We start from the raw sequence: 15,969 nt of genomic DNA, 5'->3' as shown, positions 1-15,969 counted from the left end.
TCATCTGTAAACTGATAGTGGGCCATGAAAAGTACAAATACCTTCTTTGAGCGGCATCGAAGGTTTGTTTTTCAATCGTTTACTGCCAAAAGTTCACATTTTCATCGTCAGTTATCACTCGTGAAGCGCCATAAGTGTTCTTAGAAGAATTTGTACTAAAGTTACTCTATCCTCAAGATTTATGCAATTTCTTCCATTTATTTTAGACGAAAAAGAAAAAAAAAACGACGAAGTTTAGGTGCATATCTTTATTAGCAAAAAGTATGAAGGTTGACAATGAAAATTGTAGTGTCGATAATTTGGTATCGACATTTCACATAACTATAGGTATACAATTCTACTACGACGGAAAAACTCTAATAATGTAATCTTGAACTATTTTTATAGAGTTTCTGCGATACCTCAGTTCTGTGTCTGATGTGACATAAATCGTTAAAGTTTTCCACTAAAAACTGCGGAGGCGTGGTTCCGAAAACTGTATGTGAATCGATAATTACCTTTGTTAACAACATATGCTTACAATTAGTGAATCTTCATATAACAAATTGTAATATTGAATTTTAAATCTTTGCAAACTGAAGTTGTCATCATTACTCAATGTATAGCGTAATAAAGATTACGGCCATTAAGAGGCTGCCGTGGTCTGTAATTCTCTTTTTCTGGCCATTTATTACTTATTTTCCTGAATGCATCCAGCTGCAATAAAAATTCAATACATAATTGATGTAGTAAATTCGTCATATATGTCATGAAATTAAAATTTTATGTAGTACCTAATACATGTTTCTATGCGTACAGACCATGGATGTAAAGAAGATACGAACCTGTTTCTCCGAGATTGTAAGTGGACTGGATGATACTAGCCAGGTAACGATTTCACGACACGGAGGAGTTGTCAGGGAGCCAATGTAAAAAACGTATTCGTCTTGAAAGGTATGGTGTAACAGTGCTAATGGGTAGGGGCTCACTGGAATCCGTACATTTAGTTTGTTTTGAAGCTTGCAAAAACTGTCTTCGAGTAAATTTATTCCAAGGTTCGGTATGTCGCTCATCTGAAATAAACAACTTCATGTAATCAATTCAGTTACAACTATTCAAGGAGATGCTATGATTTTTTTTCTGGCATCCGACAATTTACAACTAATAATAGCTACAACTTTTAATAGTTAGCTTGCTATGAGGGTAACAGAGTATAAATTGATAACTTGTCGCTGATTATTATCAAAACCATTGACTGAAGATTACCAACGGATATATAAAATTTTGAATGCTAAAGAAAAATTCTATTTATTCTTCTATTCAAGAGTATTTAAAAAACATAGGAATTTACTCGAGTATACCATCACAACAATTGTAGATTAATTTTTTCTGTAACTTTTGAGTAATCCAAACTCAGAGGTATAAATTAGAAAAAATTTTTGTGAGAATGTAAGTTGTAGCATTTTAATCAATTCATTTCACTGGGGGGGAAAAAGAGGTAGAGAAAAATGAATCAAAACAAAAGTGCTGGCATATTTTCTCGCACTTGACGGTTGGTTAAACAAAATTTCTCTGGGTAAGTGATCCTCAAAGATTTTTAAGCCACTTTGATTTTATAAAAGAAAATCGGATTTTTCTAGATATCTTATATAACCGGGAATCGAGTCCTATTGAAGAAGTGACAGTAGAATAATTTGTACAAAAATACCTTATACATTATTGTAAATTACTGTATATTACAAATTGAAATTACAAAGATGAAATCGCAAATTTATCAGCTCGGTAAAATCTCGGTAAAATTGCACTTTACACATTCGGACAGTAAAAAAAGAAAACCATATAAAAACATGAAGCTAACGTTAATAACATTAACGTAACTCTACAGATTAGGGAAAAATCACTATTTTATAATTATAGATTGACTTTGAAGTAGTTAGGGTTTCATAATATTAGCCTACTTTAAAATACCGTATTCACCTAATGTTATTATTTTTTGTTCGTTGCACTGTTACAATAACGTTACTAACTTAAGCCTCATATTAAAAGGTGTAGGAGCATATAAATTTTCAGTAGACATTTTTACGTTTAAATAGCGTTGTCTACATTTCATATACGGAATTGATAAACAAGAAATAAATATCCGAAATGATCCTTAAGTGAAAATGTTATTAAGTTCGGTTTTTGATCCGTCGCTTCGGTGCCATAAGTCTGAATTTCAGAAGTTTAAAGTCAAACTGAAAATTATTGAATCCAAAAATCATCAGAAACTAAGTTTCACGAAAGTTGCAAGTTTTTTTTTAAAAGGAAGGTATCCCAGGCCGATCTCTCCGATTTCGATCTAGTTCATATATATATAATGTAGTGCATTGAAAATTAAGCGACACGTATTTTTTCATCGGTCATAAAAAACTTCGAACGGGTGAAAACAACCCCAAAAACTAGACAGCCAACAACGAGATGATTTCTTCATGCGCTTGATATATTTATATAAAGTCACCCTCAAAAATGTTTTGATTCTGAATGAAAGGAAAAAAATACACGTCACTTAAGTTTTCAATGCATTACAACATACATGAACTAGATAAAAATGGGAGAGATCGATCTGAGATACCTTCCTTGTGAGTTTTTGATGCAATGATATTTTTTTCATAATATCCAAAACTTGTACATACGACCTTGTCTTATGGTTCCTGCAAATTTCGTGAAAAATCAAAATACTCCCGAGATGCTATTGGGATATATTCTGTAGTTTTTTTTTTTTTTTTTTTTCACCTCAAACAAAAAGGCAACCACTGCTAGACCGTCGTCGTGTTTGAGTGCTTCAGCGAACGTCTGGTAATCTCTCTTGTAGTGAACCATATGCATTTCCATTGGAAAACTGAAAATTCGGGTGACACTTACAATTAGAAATCTAAGATATGAATTTGATGAAAATATTATAAGGGTAACGGTTCGAGAGCTTTGATAAGGTATTTTTCAAATTTAGGTAATCATGATTATAAATTTTGAAGAACTTGTTAGGTCGATTTAAATCTTAGTCATTTCGCGAGTTTTCATTAAATGAGGAGTCAGTGTGGGTTCTTAAAGGTGCAAATGATGTTAGGTACTCTTGTATCATTAGACACTTCAACGTACCTTTTATTGTCAATTGTGTGTTCACTACCAACGGAGTCTCTCGGTCCCCAATGAAAGTGAAGCTGAGAAAAAACATAATCTCCCGTAAGAGGACCTCCGCTTATGAACGGCGTCATCGCTTCTTGCCACGAGCCACTCAATTGAACTAAAATAAAAATTAGTAATAATTAAATAGAAAATTGAAATATCATGATATTATTAAACAATCATCAGATAAAACTAATCCGAATATGTAAGCATTTAGTCACTACTAAATGCCGAGTACCAGAAAATTATATATTATTATATAGACAGTCGAACGTTATATAAATATTTCTCAAATTTGTATGTTATTAAGTTACGATGATTTTTAGAAAAATTTAAGAGAAACAAGTGCGAAAATTTTAAACACTTGCATATTGATTTCTCATTTCAAAACGTTTTAAAGTGGTTATAAATATATTTATACGTCAATTTTTGTTTCAGGCTGGTTTATTTTGTTGAAAAAATTGTTTTTTTTTTTTTAACGAATTTATTGCAACGGTTTTTTTTCTTGTTGTCAAATAGTAAATTTTACATTGCTATTTGGAGGATTCAAGAGAATATAATTCTCGGATTAAGACATGGTCTCATGGAATGGAATTAATCAAATCTATTTGTTTATATAAACATTTTAAAGTGATTTGATATGAAAAGTCGATGTCTAGGCTCGAGTTTATAATTTTAGTAAAATTTTCGCAACTTACAAATCCTACTTTGTAACATAATAACTCACCAACTCTTTAAAACAACGTGATATCGGCTAATTAACGACGTACCGACATAGATAAATTGTCAACGGTGATGCGGATTAAATTCAATTGCTCGTATTATTCTACTCTTGTCTACTTAAGTTGAGTTCCTTTTGCGCTGCCAGTAATTCAATGTTATTTTGGCGAGGCCGTTACATAACAAAAAGTACTTGTAGCAATTCTATATTTCTACCTCACAGGCGTAACCTATTCAAACCTTGTAGAAATGGATTAATTTTTATTTATTACTGTTTTAATTTGACCCTACAATTCAATGTTTAAAATCTTTGAACGATAGTTAATTCCGTGATCAAAAATAGTTTAAAACTATTTTTGAACATATAGAACTTATACTGTTTGGAAAACTTTCCGACAAATTTTTTATAAACTTTGATTTTCTCTGGTCTTATCCTGATTTACAATTACACGTAATTCGAGAACTGTTGGAGATTTTATTTTACAGAATATTCTTAGACTTTTCTAGAATTTTTCAAAGTTTTTGGAATCTTTCACAATTTTGTTGAAAAATGGTCCGAAATATTTTTTCTCCTAAGCGAAGAATTGAGCGGGGGTTCGGGAAAAAGTGACACCATAATTACAATATTTCATTATTACTTACATTTTAGAGTCATTACGAGACATCATTCGACAAATAAATTTTACTTTTACGAAGTGACTACCCATGATTTCTAGGATTTCCTATAATGATTTTTTATGACTACTAATAATAACTTCTAAAAAAAACGGGACTGTTCTTGCGATGACTCAAGTTTTCAGAGTCCGATGATCGGAACGAGATGTGCAAATTAAACTCACAAAGACGCGCATCTGCCAGTCATCGCACTCTGAAAATCTTGCATCCCCAATGAAAACCACTCAACTTTTCTATGGAATGGCCAAAATAAATTTATAATCTGTGGAAGCCACCGAAAAAGCTTTTTTCTACGAAATAATGTTCATATAAAATACACCATTGGTCATATTTCTTTTAGATCGACAGTAAAGGCTGTAAATCGGAAAGAAAAAATTTATGGAAAATTAGATATGTGTTTTTCGTCGAAACGTTAAGGCTTAGAAGTCTTAAAAGAGGATATTCATACCGTGTGTCCATGAGGAAAGTGCGTACCTTATACACGTGCGTCAAGTCGTTCGAATTTTACCGCCCTATTTTGTCCCTAGGAGCCCACCGTTAGCTGTGAGCTCCTAGGGACATTTTCTAACAATCGCGATTGGCATTGCGTTGGCTACTCAATCACGCGGTAACTGTCGGCCAATAAAATTTGTCGGGTATAGCTGATAACATATCTAAATTGCAGTCATATTGGATTCCGGTACTTGTATTGTTTATACCTTATAATTCGTAAATTTACCCATATATTTTTGACTTACCTGAGTGTCCGGTATCAGTGATTGTCAGATTCTGGGGGGGATTCCAGTACCCAGTCCAAATTAAGCTTGGTGGCACGTCCAGAGCAACGAGTTTGTTCGATTCTAGATTGACTGGAGACTGCAATCTGCCGGAGCATTCGGGACTGTCTAGAGACCATTGCTCAGGATGACTATACGAGAAGTGACTTGTACCCCCTGCAGGCTGCTTTGGCTTAATCGGCGAAAGATTTTTGATTGTCATACCATCATCGGGTTTTTCCTGTCGTGCCAATGGCAGATTTTGCTTACCAACTGGTACTAAACCTGAAACTTCTCGTTGAAATAGTCCTACGTTTCCTCGCGTCTGTAACCCCTGAGAACTGAACAAATAGACTTTGTTTCCATGATGCTTAATTTCACCCTCTCGTTTTACGGAATTTTCATTTGTCCCAATGCTTTCCTGCTTTTCCCACTGCTCTTTGTACTGTTTTTCTTCTACTTCGTGTTTGGTCTGGTTTACTACAGGAACTAATCGTGATTCATAGTCTCTCTGCTCTTCGCGTTCATCTTGCGGATAATCGTTCTGATCAGTCTCGAGTAGACCCTCATCTTGCTGTATTTCCGGGTCTTGATAATCTTCGAAATTTCCCAAACTATCCATTAAAATTGACTGAAACTGTATATGTCCAAGCGGAACGCTATCTTGAACGTAATCTTCCATGTATTCCGCACGGTCATCTTCTACTGCCCACAAGATCCTTCCACTAGAAGGGTCGTCGATCAGATCAGGACTGTCTGAAATGTTTTAGCATTTTAATCTTGTCATTCTGTTTTTCTTGAGCGAAATTCAAAGCACTTTTTATAAAATTTTTACTGCAACTCTGATTGTTAGTTATAGTCCCTCGAATCTATTACTATAATGTCGTGGGTCTATGAGGAAAGTGCTCAACTTATGCGCGTGCGTCAAGTCGTTCGAATTTTGCCGCCCTATTTTGTCCCTAGCTGTGGGCTTCTAGGGACATTTTCTGACAGTCACAATTGGCATTGCATCGGTTGCTCAGTCAGGCAGTAACTGTCGGCCAATGAAATTCGATCGACTTGACGCATGCGCACTTTTCTCATGGATACACGTTATAGTACTCCATCGAAAACTCTTTATCACCAATCGTTTTCAGGCTCATGTTCGTCCAACATTTCAACTTCATTTGTCTAATAGATTAGATTTATTTCGTATCTTGTTAGGGTTATATCGTATCTCGTTATTTTCGACACTAAGTGAAATAACGAACTCCTCTGCGAGAATCTGACGACTAACTATCCAGGTATCACGCTGGACAAAATGTGGACTATCATTTGACTAATTACATCTGACATAATGTTAACAGATGAAAAATTTTACTTAGAATTGGCACAAAGTCGGCAAGACGGTTTCTGTTCACCTGGGGTATAGTAATGACCGTCAATAAGTGAAAAGTCCAAGCTGGGCCAATCGCACGGTGTCAACGAATGTTCTTAATAATATTAAGATCAAGACGACGCGAAAACAAAAAATCGATATCGTAAAGACTCGCCATAGTGAATGTAATAGGTTTTAAAAATTTGGTAAAACTCGACATTTCAAAATTTCGCTTGACTATTTTTTGCTTACCAATTGTCAATTTACATTCGATATTATTGAACATCAATTGAGGACCAGTAATAAATCAAATGTGAGTCCTCGTGTGCTACTTGAGTATATAGTAACGAAATTGATGGTAATACTAAATGAAAAAAAAAGAATAAAAATTAGGTAGGTGCAAGTAGAACTTGACTTACAATAATCAATACTTTTTTTTTCTTGAACATCCCGCAACTACACCGGTACAATTTTTTTTTAATTAAAATAACTTTCAATTTTATATCCTGTAAGTTGTCATAAGCCTTTGAAATTTCAAAGTTTCTTTTAACACCAGCAGCGGGTTGCAGCTCGGCCCGTAAATATTTTCGAATGCTTCTTGTAAAAAAAACTATAGCCATACACTTTCGCGAACTTTTCTGTAGAGTTCATCAAGACCTTGAAAACGAGTGTGAGCCCGTTCCGATTTGGCTTATGAATGTCGTTATATCTCCAAAACTATTTTGCTGGTTGTAATAATATGTAGCCTAAATTCTGGTTAGAGGTTGCAGCTATCCACAGAAAAACAAGAATCAAAATTCATTCAGCAGTTCTGGAGTTATAAGCGAACATACGGATAGCCAGAGAGAGAGAGAGAGAGAGAGACGTTGAGTTTTATATAATATTAATGTAGAAAAGAGATACAGATAAAGATGTACATATATAGAGATGTGAAACTCACCTGGAAAGCGCGGAAAATTTTCACGTTTTGAAAGCACATGAGCGTCAAGAAAGGATGGTTTGTTTAAACTAATGACTAAAAGAACTCCAAACAGTTTGATCATCGTGGCTTCTCACCAGTTGTATGGCTATAAAAATGATTAATAATCATATGTACAAACAGTTTTATTCTAGTCTTATTAGTTTCTCCACTTATATAAAAAAAAAAAAACAACATTTATTACCATTCCTCCTGCAAATAATAAATTATAGTTACATTTTTAATGAATAATATGAATTTAAATGTGAACCAATATATGAATGACGTTCATTTTTATTCGATCAATTTATTACTAAAACAATGAAACACGTAACAACTCTTTGCATGGGGTCATGAAGAATAATTACCTGGCGTCAAGTGCATAATTTTTTATTATTGCTCATTGCAATTAATGTATTGTAATTTCGGTGGGACTACAGACTTGTTTTACAAAAAAATGCCACGTCAATTTGATGTGGCTTGATATTTATACTGTAAATATCGATGTTGTCGATGCTCTGTGCATGGCCATGACGCGTGTAATTATCACGAACTGTGCACCACAGAAGATCGATGTAACTACATGAACAACAACTATCAAGGCAACTAACTACATTGATTGTGTTTTCGGCAATCGGATGCCAATGTCAACAGTTCTCTTCAAGTCTCTATTTGCAGTCTTCTCCTTATCTAAAATCAACAATCGACGCACGGTAGCTCAGCTACACGAATCTAATATAATTCAAACAAACAAACAAACAAAAAATAAATAAATAAAAAAATAATTTTAAGACGCACCTACACACAGTTACGCATAATATCTGCAATAGTACAAGGATAACCACAGTTAAATGTTGCGCAAGGTATTTTACGTAAATGAGCTATAATTCGCATGAGAATGATGACTGATCGGATGAAAAGTCGACGCATAAAAAGCGCTTTGCTTATATATACACCTCGCTTGTATAGTAACGCCGGTGATGTTGAATGAGGCTCCAAAATAATTTCCGGTTTGTTTAAAATAATTTCAACACACCTGAGTAGTAGTATCACGTGGGAGATTCATGCTCAATTATCCTTCCCACGTTGTAAAAAAATTGGAAAAATTAAAATCCTATAATTAGTTATAACTGCCATTTGATGAGTGCAAAAACTAATAATTGCTTTGTATTTGTTTCTTTCGTAGTTTTAAAATGAATCCATATATGAAACTTGAATTTGTGTATCTTTAAATTGTTGAAGTATAGTCTGCTCTAGCCGTTTTTTTCTCATCTCTCACGTGATTTTGACATGCCAAACTTGTTCTCCTTATTAGTAAAGATACTCCGGTGAGTTGAATTTTTTTTTCATTTCACCTAATTAACATTCAGCCATGAGATTGCGTACGTATGGTCTTCACCCATATCGAGATAATTTCTATTTCGACGTAACTTATCACAGGAAATTATAGATATTATAACGATGTGGGTTTGTATTTTTTTTTCATCTCAGTCTTGTTTGTTTTATCGAATTTATAACTCGTTTTTAATAAAAGTTCAAGCAATTAATTCGGAACTGTTCTTTTTGTCAATTGTTTCATAAATTTTGTCTCAAAATGGGCAACTAAAAAACATAGAAAATTTTATCTTGAATAATTATATATTTGAAATGAAAGGTAATCTATTGCGTTTTCTAATAGGGGTCGTTGACTTTTTTACATAACAAATGCCAAGCTCAAGATTAATTTTTTATACATCGTCCGCTCTCAGATGTTTAATTTTTATTTTACTGCTATGGGCGGTTTGCGGGTCGACAAATTGATTGTCGACTTATGGACTTTGAGCACGTGCAATAATTAATATGTGAGCTTAATTGACAGCTGAAGATGATGAACCGTACATTATGGGCAATGTACACATTACGTTGACGTTGGTACCATCAAACATCGTCAATATTATATAGGCTAATGATATGTCAGTTTGGAATGATCTTCGGATTGTAAATTAACAAATTGAGGTTCTATCTTAATCTGTACTTATTTTCTTAATTACTATTCAGCAGCAATTAAGGGGAATAATTGAATACATATGGATACTCATTTTCGATGAATTTTCCTTACAATTTTACGTATACTCGTTCTACTTTTATTTTATTTTCCCCCTCCATTTCTATATGCAATGTTATAATATTCAAATATTCTTGAGGGAGATTTATTTTTAAAAATTTAGTTCATAGAAAGATAAACATACTCAGAAATAAGTAGAACGGGTGTCGTTAATGAGTTGCGTTTCTCGAAACACGAATATCACTTTCAATTTTACTTTTTTATAATAACCACGCAGCTCGATTGTTTAGTGTAGCAAAAATATATTTGAAAAATCACAAAAGACATCATTGACAATTTTCTTCTGAATAGCTAATCGTAAGTTAAACAAATAGTTTTAAAGCTTTCAACTTATTACATCTCTATTCTCTCGTTGAAACTGATCAAATTTTGTCAAAGCATTCATTTTTCGATTCGCAGTATCAGTAACAACAATTCACTTGAGGGTTGAAAATATGAGTTCCTCTTCGGTTACAGTGGAAAAAAAGTGTTTGTAGAAAATAGCTTTCTAAATACAGTGACTCATCATGCAGTGAAATCGGAGGAATATACTAAATTTTTAATAATTTTTTAGCGATTTAAAATAAATCAATTCACTACAAGACTGGAGATCTTGAAAAACACAATCGTGATTTGAAGTGTTTATTTGAATATTTTGTTTAAATAAAAAATGTAGGTAATTCTAGATGACGTAAATAGTAAATTTCATTTACAACTAACAATATTTAATACAAAAATCTCTTCAGTATGGAGCTTAGTGCAGTTTTGAAATTGAATTGCTTAAAATACGACGTACGAAGCACGTTATATATAATAATTTGCACTTTCCAATTGACCTCGAATTTCGATTTTGCAATCAGAAAACATTTCAAATATACCCTCGCTTTTTATTCAACTATGCAAGTGTACACTTGGTGAAAAGTCGAAAAATTGTGAACTTCGTTCACAACGATCACTATGTTGTCAAATATTGTGAAGATAGTATACAAAATTATGAATAATACTTTGTAAGTTTCGAGTATCATTGTGCATTCGATACCGTATGTATACGTTTCACATTGTCATTGAGACTAAATCAAGGTGAAAAAAGAAAGCAATCAAGAAAGAAAAAAAATGGATCTCGTCAGACGAACGAATCATTCATTCTCTATCCATGAACATCTCTCAATGTATAGTCTGCCAAATTGGTGGGCAGCATGGATAATTGGATGAACCATTTAGCGAACCATTCAATAATAAGTAATGACAAATCACTTGGTACAACAATAAGTAGATTACTCACCACGTACAGTAATGGTGGGTATAATGTAACAGCAACAAATGCTCTTCCTATGCGACACAGAATTTCCAAATTTAAAAGGTACAATTTAAACTACCATGGATCCAAAGAAACGAAACGGCAAATGTAGTAGCAGCAGCTAGTAGGATAACCAGTAAGATTATGCGAGACCAGCCGAGCTCGGACTTTCATATATACTTAGTTCGAGACCGCCTACAAACCGACTTGATGGGCAAAGTATATATATTTTACGATGAGATTAACGTTAATTGTAACCAAAATTTCTATTCTTTCCTGCTTATCTATTCTTATGATTCTAAACGTCTAGTCCATTGAATCATAAGTCTTAGCCTACGGTGTTAGAGTCCACTTTTTATTTCTCTTTCTTCTGTCTGCATACGTGCAAAGGTCATCCATCAGTTGACATCTTTTTCAAGGGTTACACCTTACTCCATATTGCACCTCTAACGTACGTAATGAAGAGAAAATAAATTGAAAATTAAAGATACAAGAAAACTATGCAGCTGGAGACTATTCTCAAATATTTCCCAATTGAATGATCATGTTCGATGTCAAATTACTTTTCACTGGCGTGGGCAGGATCATTAATAGCAAAACGTTTAAACTATTCACAGTGAATAATCTAGCAATTATACCTCGGTGTCAATAATAATCAATCGTACCACTCACAAGGTTATCGAATCCAAACCTAGCATCCACCCAATTGTTCGAAAATCGGGTAAAGTTCAGTAGCAAAGTAAAAAACGTTTTAAAGTTAAAAAACTTTACAAGTAAAAAAAGGTTGAATATTCAATGTAATGAAAAATTCATTCACATACATGTAATGGGAATAAAAAAAAGTTATATGCAATTTACAGCAGTTATCCAAACACACTTTCTATGGTAAGAACTTGGCTGCCTGTGTGATTTTCACTTTGGCAGGTTTCATTAAAGAGGTAAGTATAATTGCAAGTATTTACATGCAATTAATAACGCATAATGTACAGTTAGAAAATATTTTTAAATAAAAAAATCGACTCATTTCCTAAAAAAATTACTTCACAGACTGTACCGTTAATTTTTCTGACACATTAATTTCTCTTTGAGTACTTCGCTACGAAATTTTGCGATTTGCATTATTTCCAGCAGTGTCCAAAGAATACGAAAACAAAATGCCATGCTCGTATTGTGATAAAGTAGATAATTGTGAATTTGGGATTCAAAAAATCGAAGCATGCCATATAGCGACAGAAGTTACAGTATATAGGTACGTTTATAGCCAGGTTATATTTAATTATAATTCAAGTCGTTTTTCGACGTATGTTTCACTAGATATAAGCCCAAATTAACCGAACGGAAATTGAATCACTTGAAAGAAGTTCTCCGTCTCTTTATATTCGTGACTTCAATAGTAGATCAGTACTTGATAGTACGTGCAATTATTTTTGTAACTATTCATTGAAATTTTTTTTCCTTCCAGATTCGTGACTTAAAGAAAAAGCGAGGAAAAGTGGAGAAGAACAACAATAATTTTTTCATTGCACGTGACGAATTAAAACATCTCATACATCCAGAACGAGTCGACTGATTTCCTTCAAATTTTTATCGTATAAAAGATATACTGACTCGAATTTCTGCTTACGTAAGTATTTTCAAAAAAGGTTTTGGAAATATTATTGGTTCATTAGTAGAACATATAATTACAGCTGGCGACGTTGCGTTGCGCACATGGACTGCACGCCTTATGCGCATGCGTCAAGTCGTTCGAATTTCATTGGCCGACACTTACTGCCTGATTGAGTAGCCGACGCAATACCAATCACGGCTGTCAAAAAATGTCCCTAGAAGCCTAAAGCTAACGGTGAAATGGTCTTGGCATACTAAGTATATATTATACGTGTATGGGGCATTCCACGCTAAATCGACTAATTTTTACCCTCGCCATATTGAATTTTATTTCAACTTTTTAGGTAACAGTATAACGTCTCTAAGCTTCCTCATTTTTTTTTTTTTGAATTTCTTTTATTCAATAAATTTTAAGTTACAGGTATTCAATCAACCTTCTGAAACCTTCCATCTGTTTCAAAATCCTAAAAAATTTCAGAAAAATCTCCTTTTTGTTAAGATCATTCTAAGTTCAGTCCCACGGTGAAATAATGTTCTTCAAATTTTTGAGTCCCTCGAAAAAGTTTGGATTGACAAACATCAATGTTTCACCTATTGGGTATTTAAAAAAATTTCTGCAAACCTTCTCCATTCAATGGAAAATACGTAAAAATTATGTAAAAGGTGAAAATTATTTTTTGACTACTGTTTATAACATTTTAAAAAAATTTAACATTCACGAACAATGATAATAACTTCACTGAGAAAATTTTATTTTGCTACACAAAAATCACGTGATAAATAGGTTTCATTACGAACACGGTTTAAATTTTTTTGCAATTATAAGAAAATATAATCCAAGTAATTAATATTTAGAGGCATTATAATTAGCAATAATGCATTTTATGGTCATTGCAATATTACATATATTTATTTAGTTAATTAATACATATTTTCTGTCATACCAGTACCGAATTACCACGATACTTACAAGCGAATATAGTACGAGTTACAATATTCAAGAAAAATTGTAAAACGTACTAGATTATCATTGGTAGAGGTCGTGTTCGCTCTGTTTACCTCAAGAACGGAAGTATTCAATTTGACAATGTATTTTCACTCTCTCTCTCTCTGTTTTCGTTATTCATGTGTGCTGTGAGTGCCTAATTAAACTGTGGTTTACTTCTGGATACACAATCATATATCAAACAAAGATCTGGGAAAGCTGACGAAGGGAACAAAGACTGATTTGAAAAGGAAAATGGACTCAATCAAGGAAATATTTACTGGCTTCAAGATGGAAATGAACGGGGAAATTGAACAAATTAAACGGATGAATTCTAAACTGGAAGAGAAGAACAAAAGGTTGAGAGAGCTGATAAGTATGTACATTCAATAAAGTAGTGTCCTTTCTAGCTAATAAAGGTAAAGGAACCAACGTAATCTTATTTAATGCAAAGTAAAGATTAGAAGAAACTGCGTGAGATATAGGATCTGTTGAAATTCTATACTATACTCTTCAAGATCAATGGATATGATCTTGTGATTGGTGAAAAAGAGATAGTATCTAAGAAGCCTTGAAATTATCTGAGGAAAAACATAGGAAGATGATGAGGACTTGGATAGCCAAGCGAAATACACTTTACACAAGAAATCTAAAAGAACTAATTGTCCAGGTATTAAAGAATACTTAACACCAAGAATAACTCTAAATTCGGATAACCCACTGGCAACCCGAGAGATATAGCAATCAAGAAGCAAACAGTAGAAACAATTCCAAAGATCGTGTTCTGGAATATGGCCGGTTTCGGAAATTTGATAGACGTTAAGGACACACACTAGATTATCTGAATACAGCTATAAAATTCATTTTCATTTTGTACCCATTACTGTATATTTGGTTATGTTGAAAAATTTCAAAAAGTTCAGGATTGTATATAATATACAGTAATCGCAACAAAAAATTTTATCAGTGTTGGCATAGTTTTAAAAGAATCAAAAAAGTTGTATTGTCTATTTTAATTAATTCACTGAGAATTTCGGGATAGATTTAAGCATTCATTTTTCTATATTTAAAAAAACTGATAAGTCTACTGATGACCATTAATTAGGATCATCAATAGATTAGCTCATTCAATTTGAAAAGTTCGAAAAAAATTTCAAAAGATTCATTTTACCGTCCACGTATAATTTAACATGCTTTTCGTAAAATCCGAAACGCCTTCAAAGTTTTTTTCGTACTTTCAAAACGTTAATCATTCATCTCTGTGTAACGAAAAGTTTCAAAGAACTCTTAAAAATACGAACGAAAAAATTCCTACGCCTAAAAAATTGTCGACGATATCAAGAATCGTCAGGGTTAAACTGGTCGATCTGGTAATAATATACCTGCATCTATATACCATAATTACATACATCGCTAAGCACAAGGGAATCGGTGGTACAATAATGATGAATTATTATGACGTACGAGGAAAGTAACGTTCATTCGTAATAAGTAATAGGCCACCTTGGGCACAAGCGGACAGTATACTTGACTTATGTACTGCTCTTCACGCGATACAGTTTTGCAATAACCTTTATGTTAACACTCAAATTCTTTGATACAATGTTTACCGAAGTGAACAGTGTTAAAATGTTACTTCGATATGAAATTTACCTTATATCGTCATGTATTATATCTACATTTTCGAAATTAAATACGATTACAATCCTAATGAGTCTGGTTTTGAGTTGGAATTTCACACATGACGAATCTTATCAATAGACGAAGCAAAACTGTAAATAGGATTATAACGAAGTACACGATTTAGAGGGGGATTGAGCTCATTCTATTGAAGGACCAGCATCTTCGTACGTATAATGACTAATACGGCTAATTACAAAATCTGCACCGTAAATGCGCGCATTTTTTTGAGAGAATAAAAGCACTCTCAGTACGACGAGAGACGTACAAAAATGTTATTTTCCACTTTCAAAAAAACGATGTACAAAACCAACAATAACAGAAAAGATTTTCAATTACAATATATGTTCATACATGTTTTACTTTATTTATCTATAGGTAGAATCGTCATAACACCCCTAAAGGAGGTTTTCCGGGAAAACACAAGCTAACGCCGCATCTTAGGCAACTCCACTTCACTGGAGTACTTCTGTCGGTAAAGATGGCATAGACATAACCAGCATCTATCAGAATATCATCCACATAGGTATACAGTACTGTATAAAGTTCAGTAAAGTGTTGTCTCATTTTGCCAGCTACCGCGCATGCGTCGGACAGTCTGAGCAACAAGTTAATGTATAAGTTCTATGCCGTTACGTATTAGTGCGAAACGGTTTTATAAGCTTTTTGATAGACTGTACGCTGTGCGAGAGTGACAACACGTGTATCCT

At 33.4% G+C, this 15,969-nt stretch overlaps 1 protein-coding gene across 2 annotated transcripts; it reads right to left on the bottom strand.

The window, feature by feature from the left end:
* Positions 1-238: 238 nt before the first annotated feature.
* On the bottom strand, positions 239-11,015 carry LOC124408274 (carbonic anhydrase 7-like). 2 transcript variants are annotated; one of them, XM_046885110.1, is made up of 7 exons: positions 10,972-11,015; positions 7,589-7,715; positions 5,274-6,047; positions 3,115-3,259; positions 2,752-2,857; positions 825-1,052; positions 239-696 (listed from the first exon to the last, which is right to left on the bottom strand). In XM_046885110.1, exons 2-7 carry the CDS (start codon positions 7,689-7,691, stop codon positions 595-597), a joined length of 1,458 nt encoding a protein of 485 aa, XP_046741066.1. In that variant the 5' UTR covers positions 7,692-7,715; positions 10,972-11,015; the 3' UTR covers positions 239-594. The 2 variants fall into 2 exon arrangements, with proteins under 2 accessions (XP_046741066.1, XP_046741067.1); XM_046885111.1 differs by lacking the exon at positions 10,972-11,015 and having other exon boundaries at positions 5,274-5,632; positions 5,786-6,047; positions 7,589-7,769.
* Positions 11,016-15,969: the final 4,954 nt, after the last annotated feature.

This window comes from Diprion similis, chromosome 7, assembly GCF_021155765.1.
Source record: "Diprion similis isolate iyDipSimi1 chromosome 7, iyDipSimi1.1, whole genome shotgun sequence".
In the NCBI taxonomy this organism is placed as follows: Eukaryota; Metazoa; Arthropoda; class Insecta; order Hymenoptera; family Diprionidae; genus Diprion; species Diprion similis.
The sequence above is the reverse complement of the archived record's forward strand: the minus strand, read 5'-3'. Positions and strand labels throughout refer to the sequence as shown.

Excerpts from the sequence above, each read along its gene's own strand:
- LOC124408274 (XM_046885110.1), bottom strand. The coding sequence starts at position 7,691 with ATGATCAAACTGTTTGGAGTTCTTTTAGTCATTAGTTTAAACAAACCA. Across the intron at positions 3,260-5,273 it reads CACTGATACCGGACACTCAG|TTCAATTGAGTGGCTCGTGG; the intron begins GTAAGTCAAAAA and ends TTTTTATTTTAG. Across the intron at positions 2,858-3,114 it reads CACACAATTGACAATAAAAG|TTTTCCAATGGAAATGCATA; the intron begins GTACGTTGAAGT and ends CCGAATTTTCAG.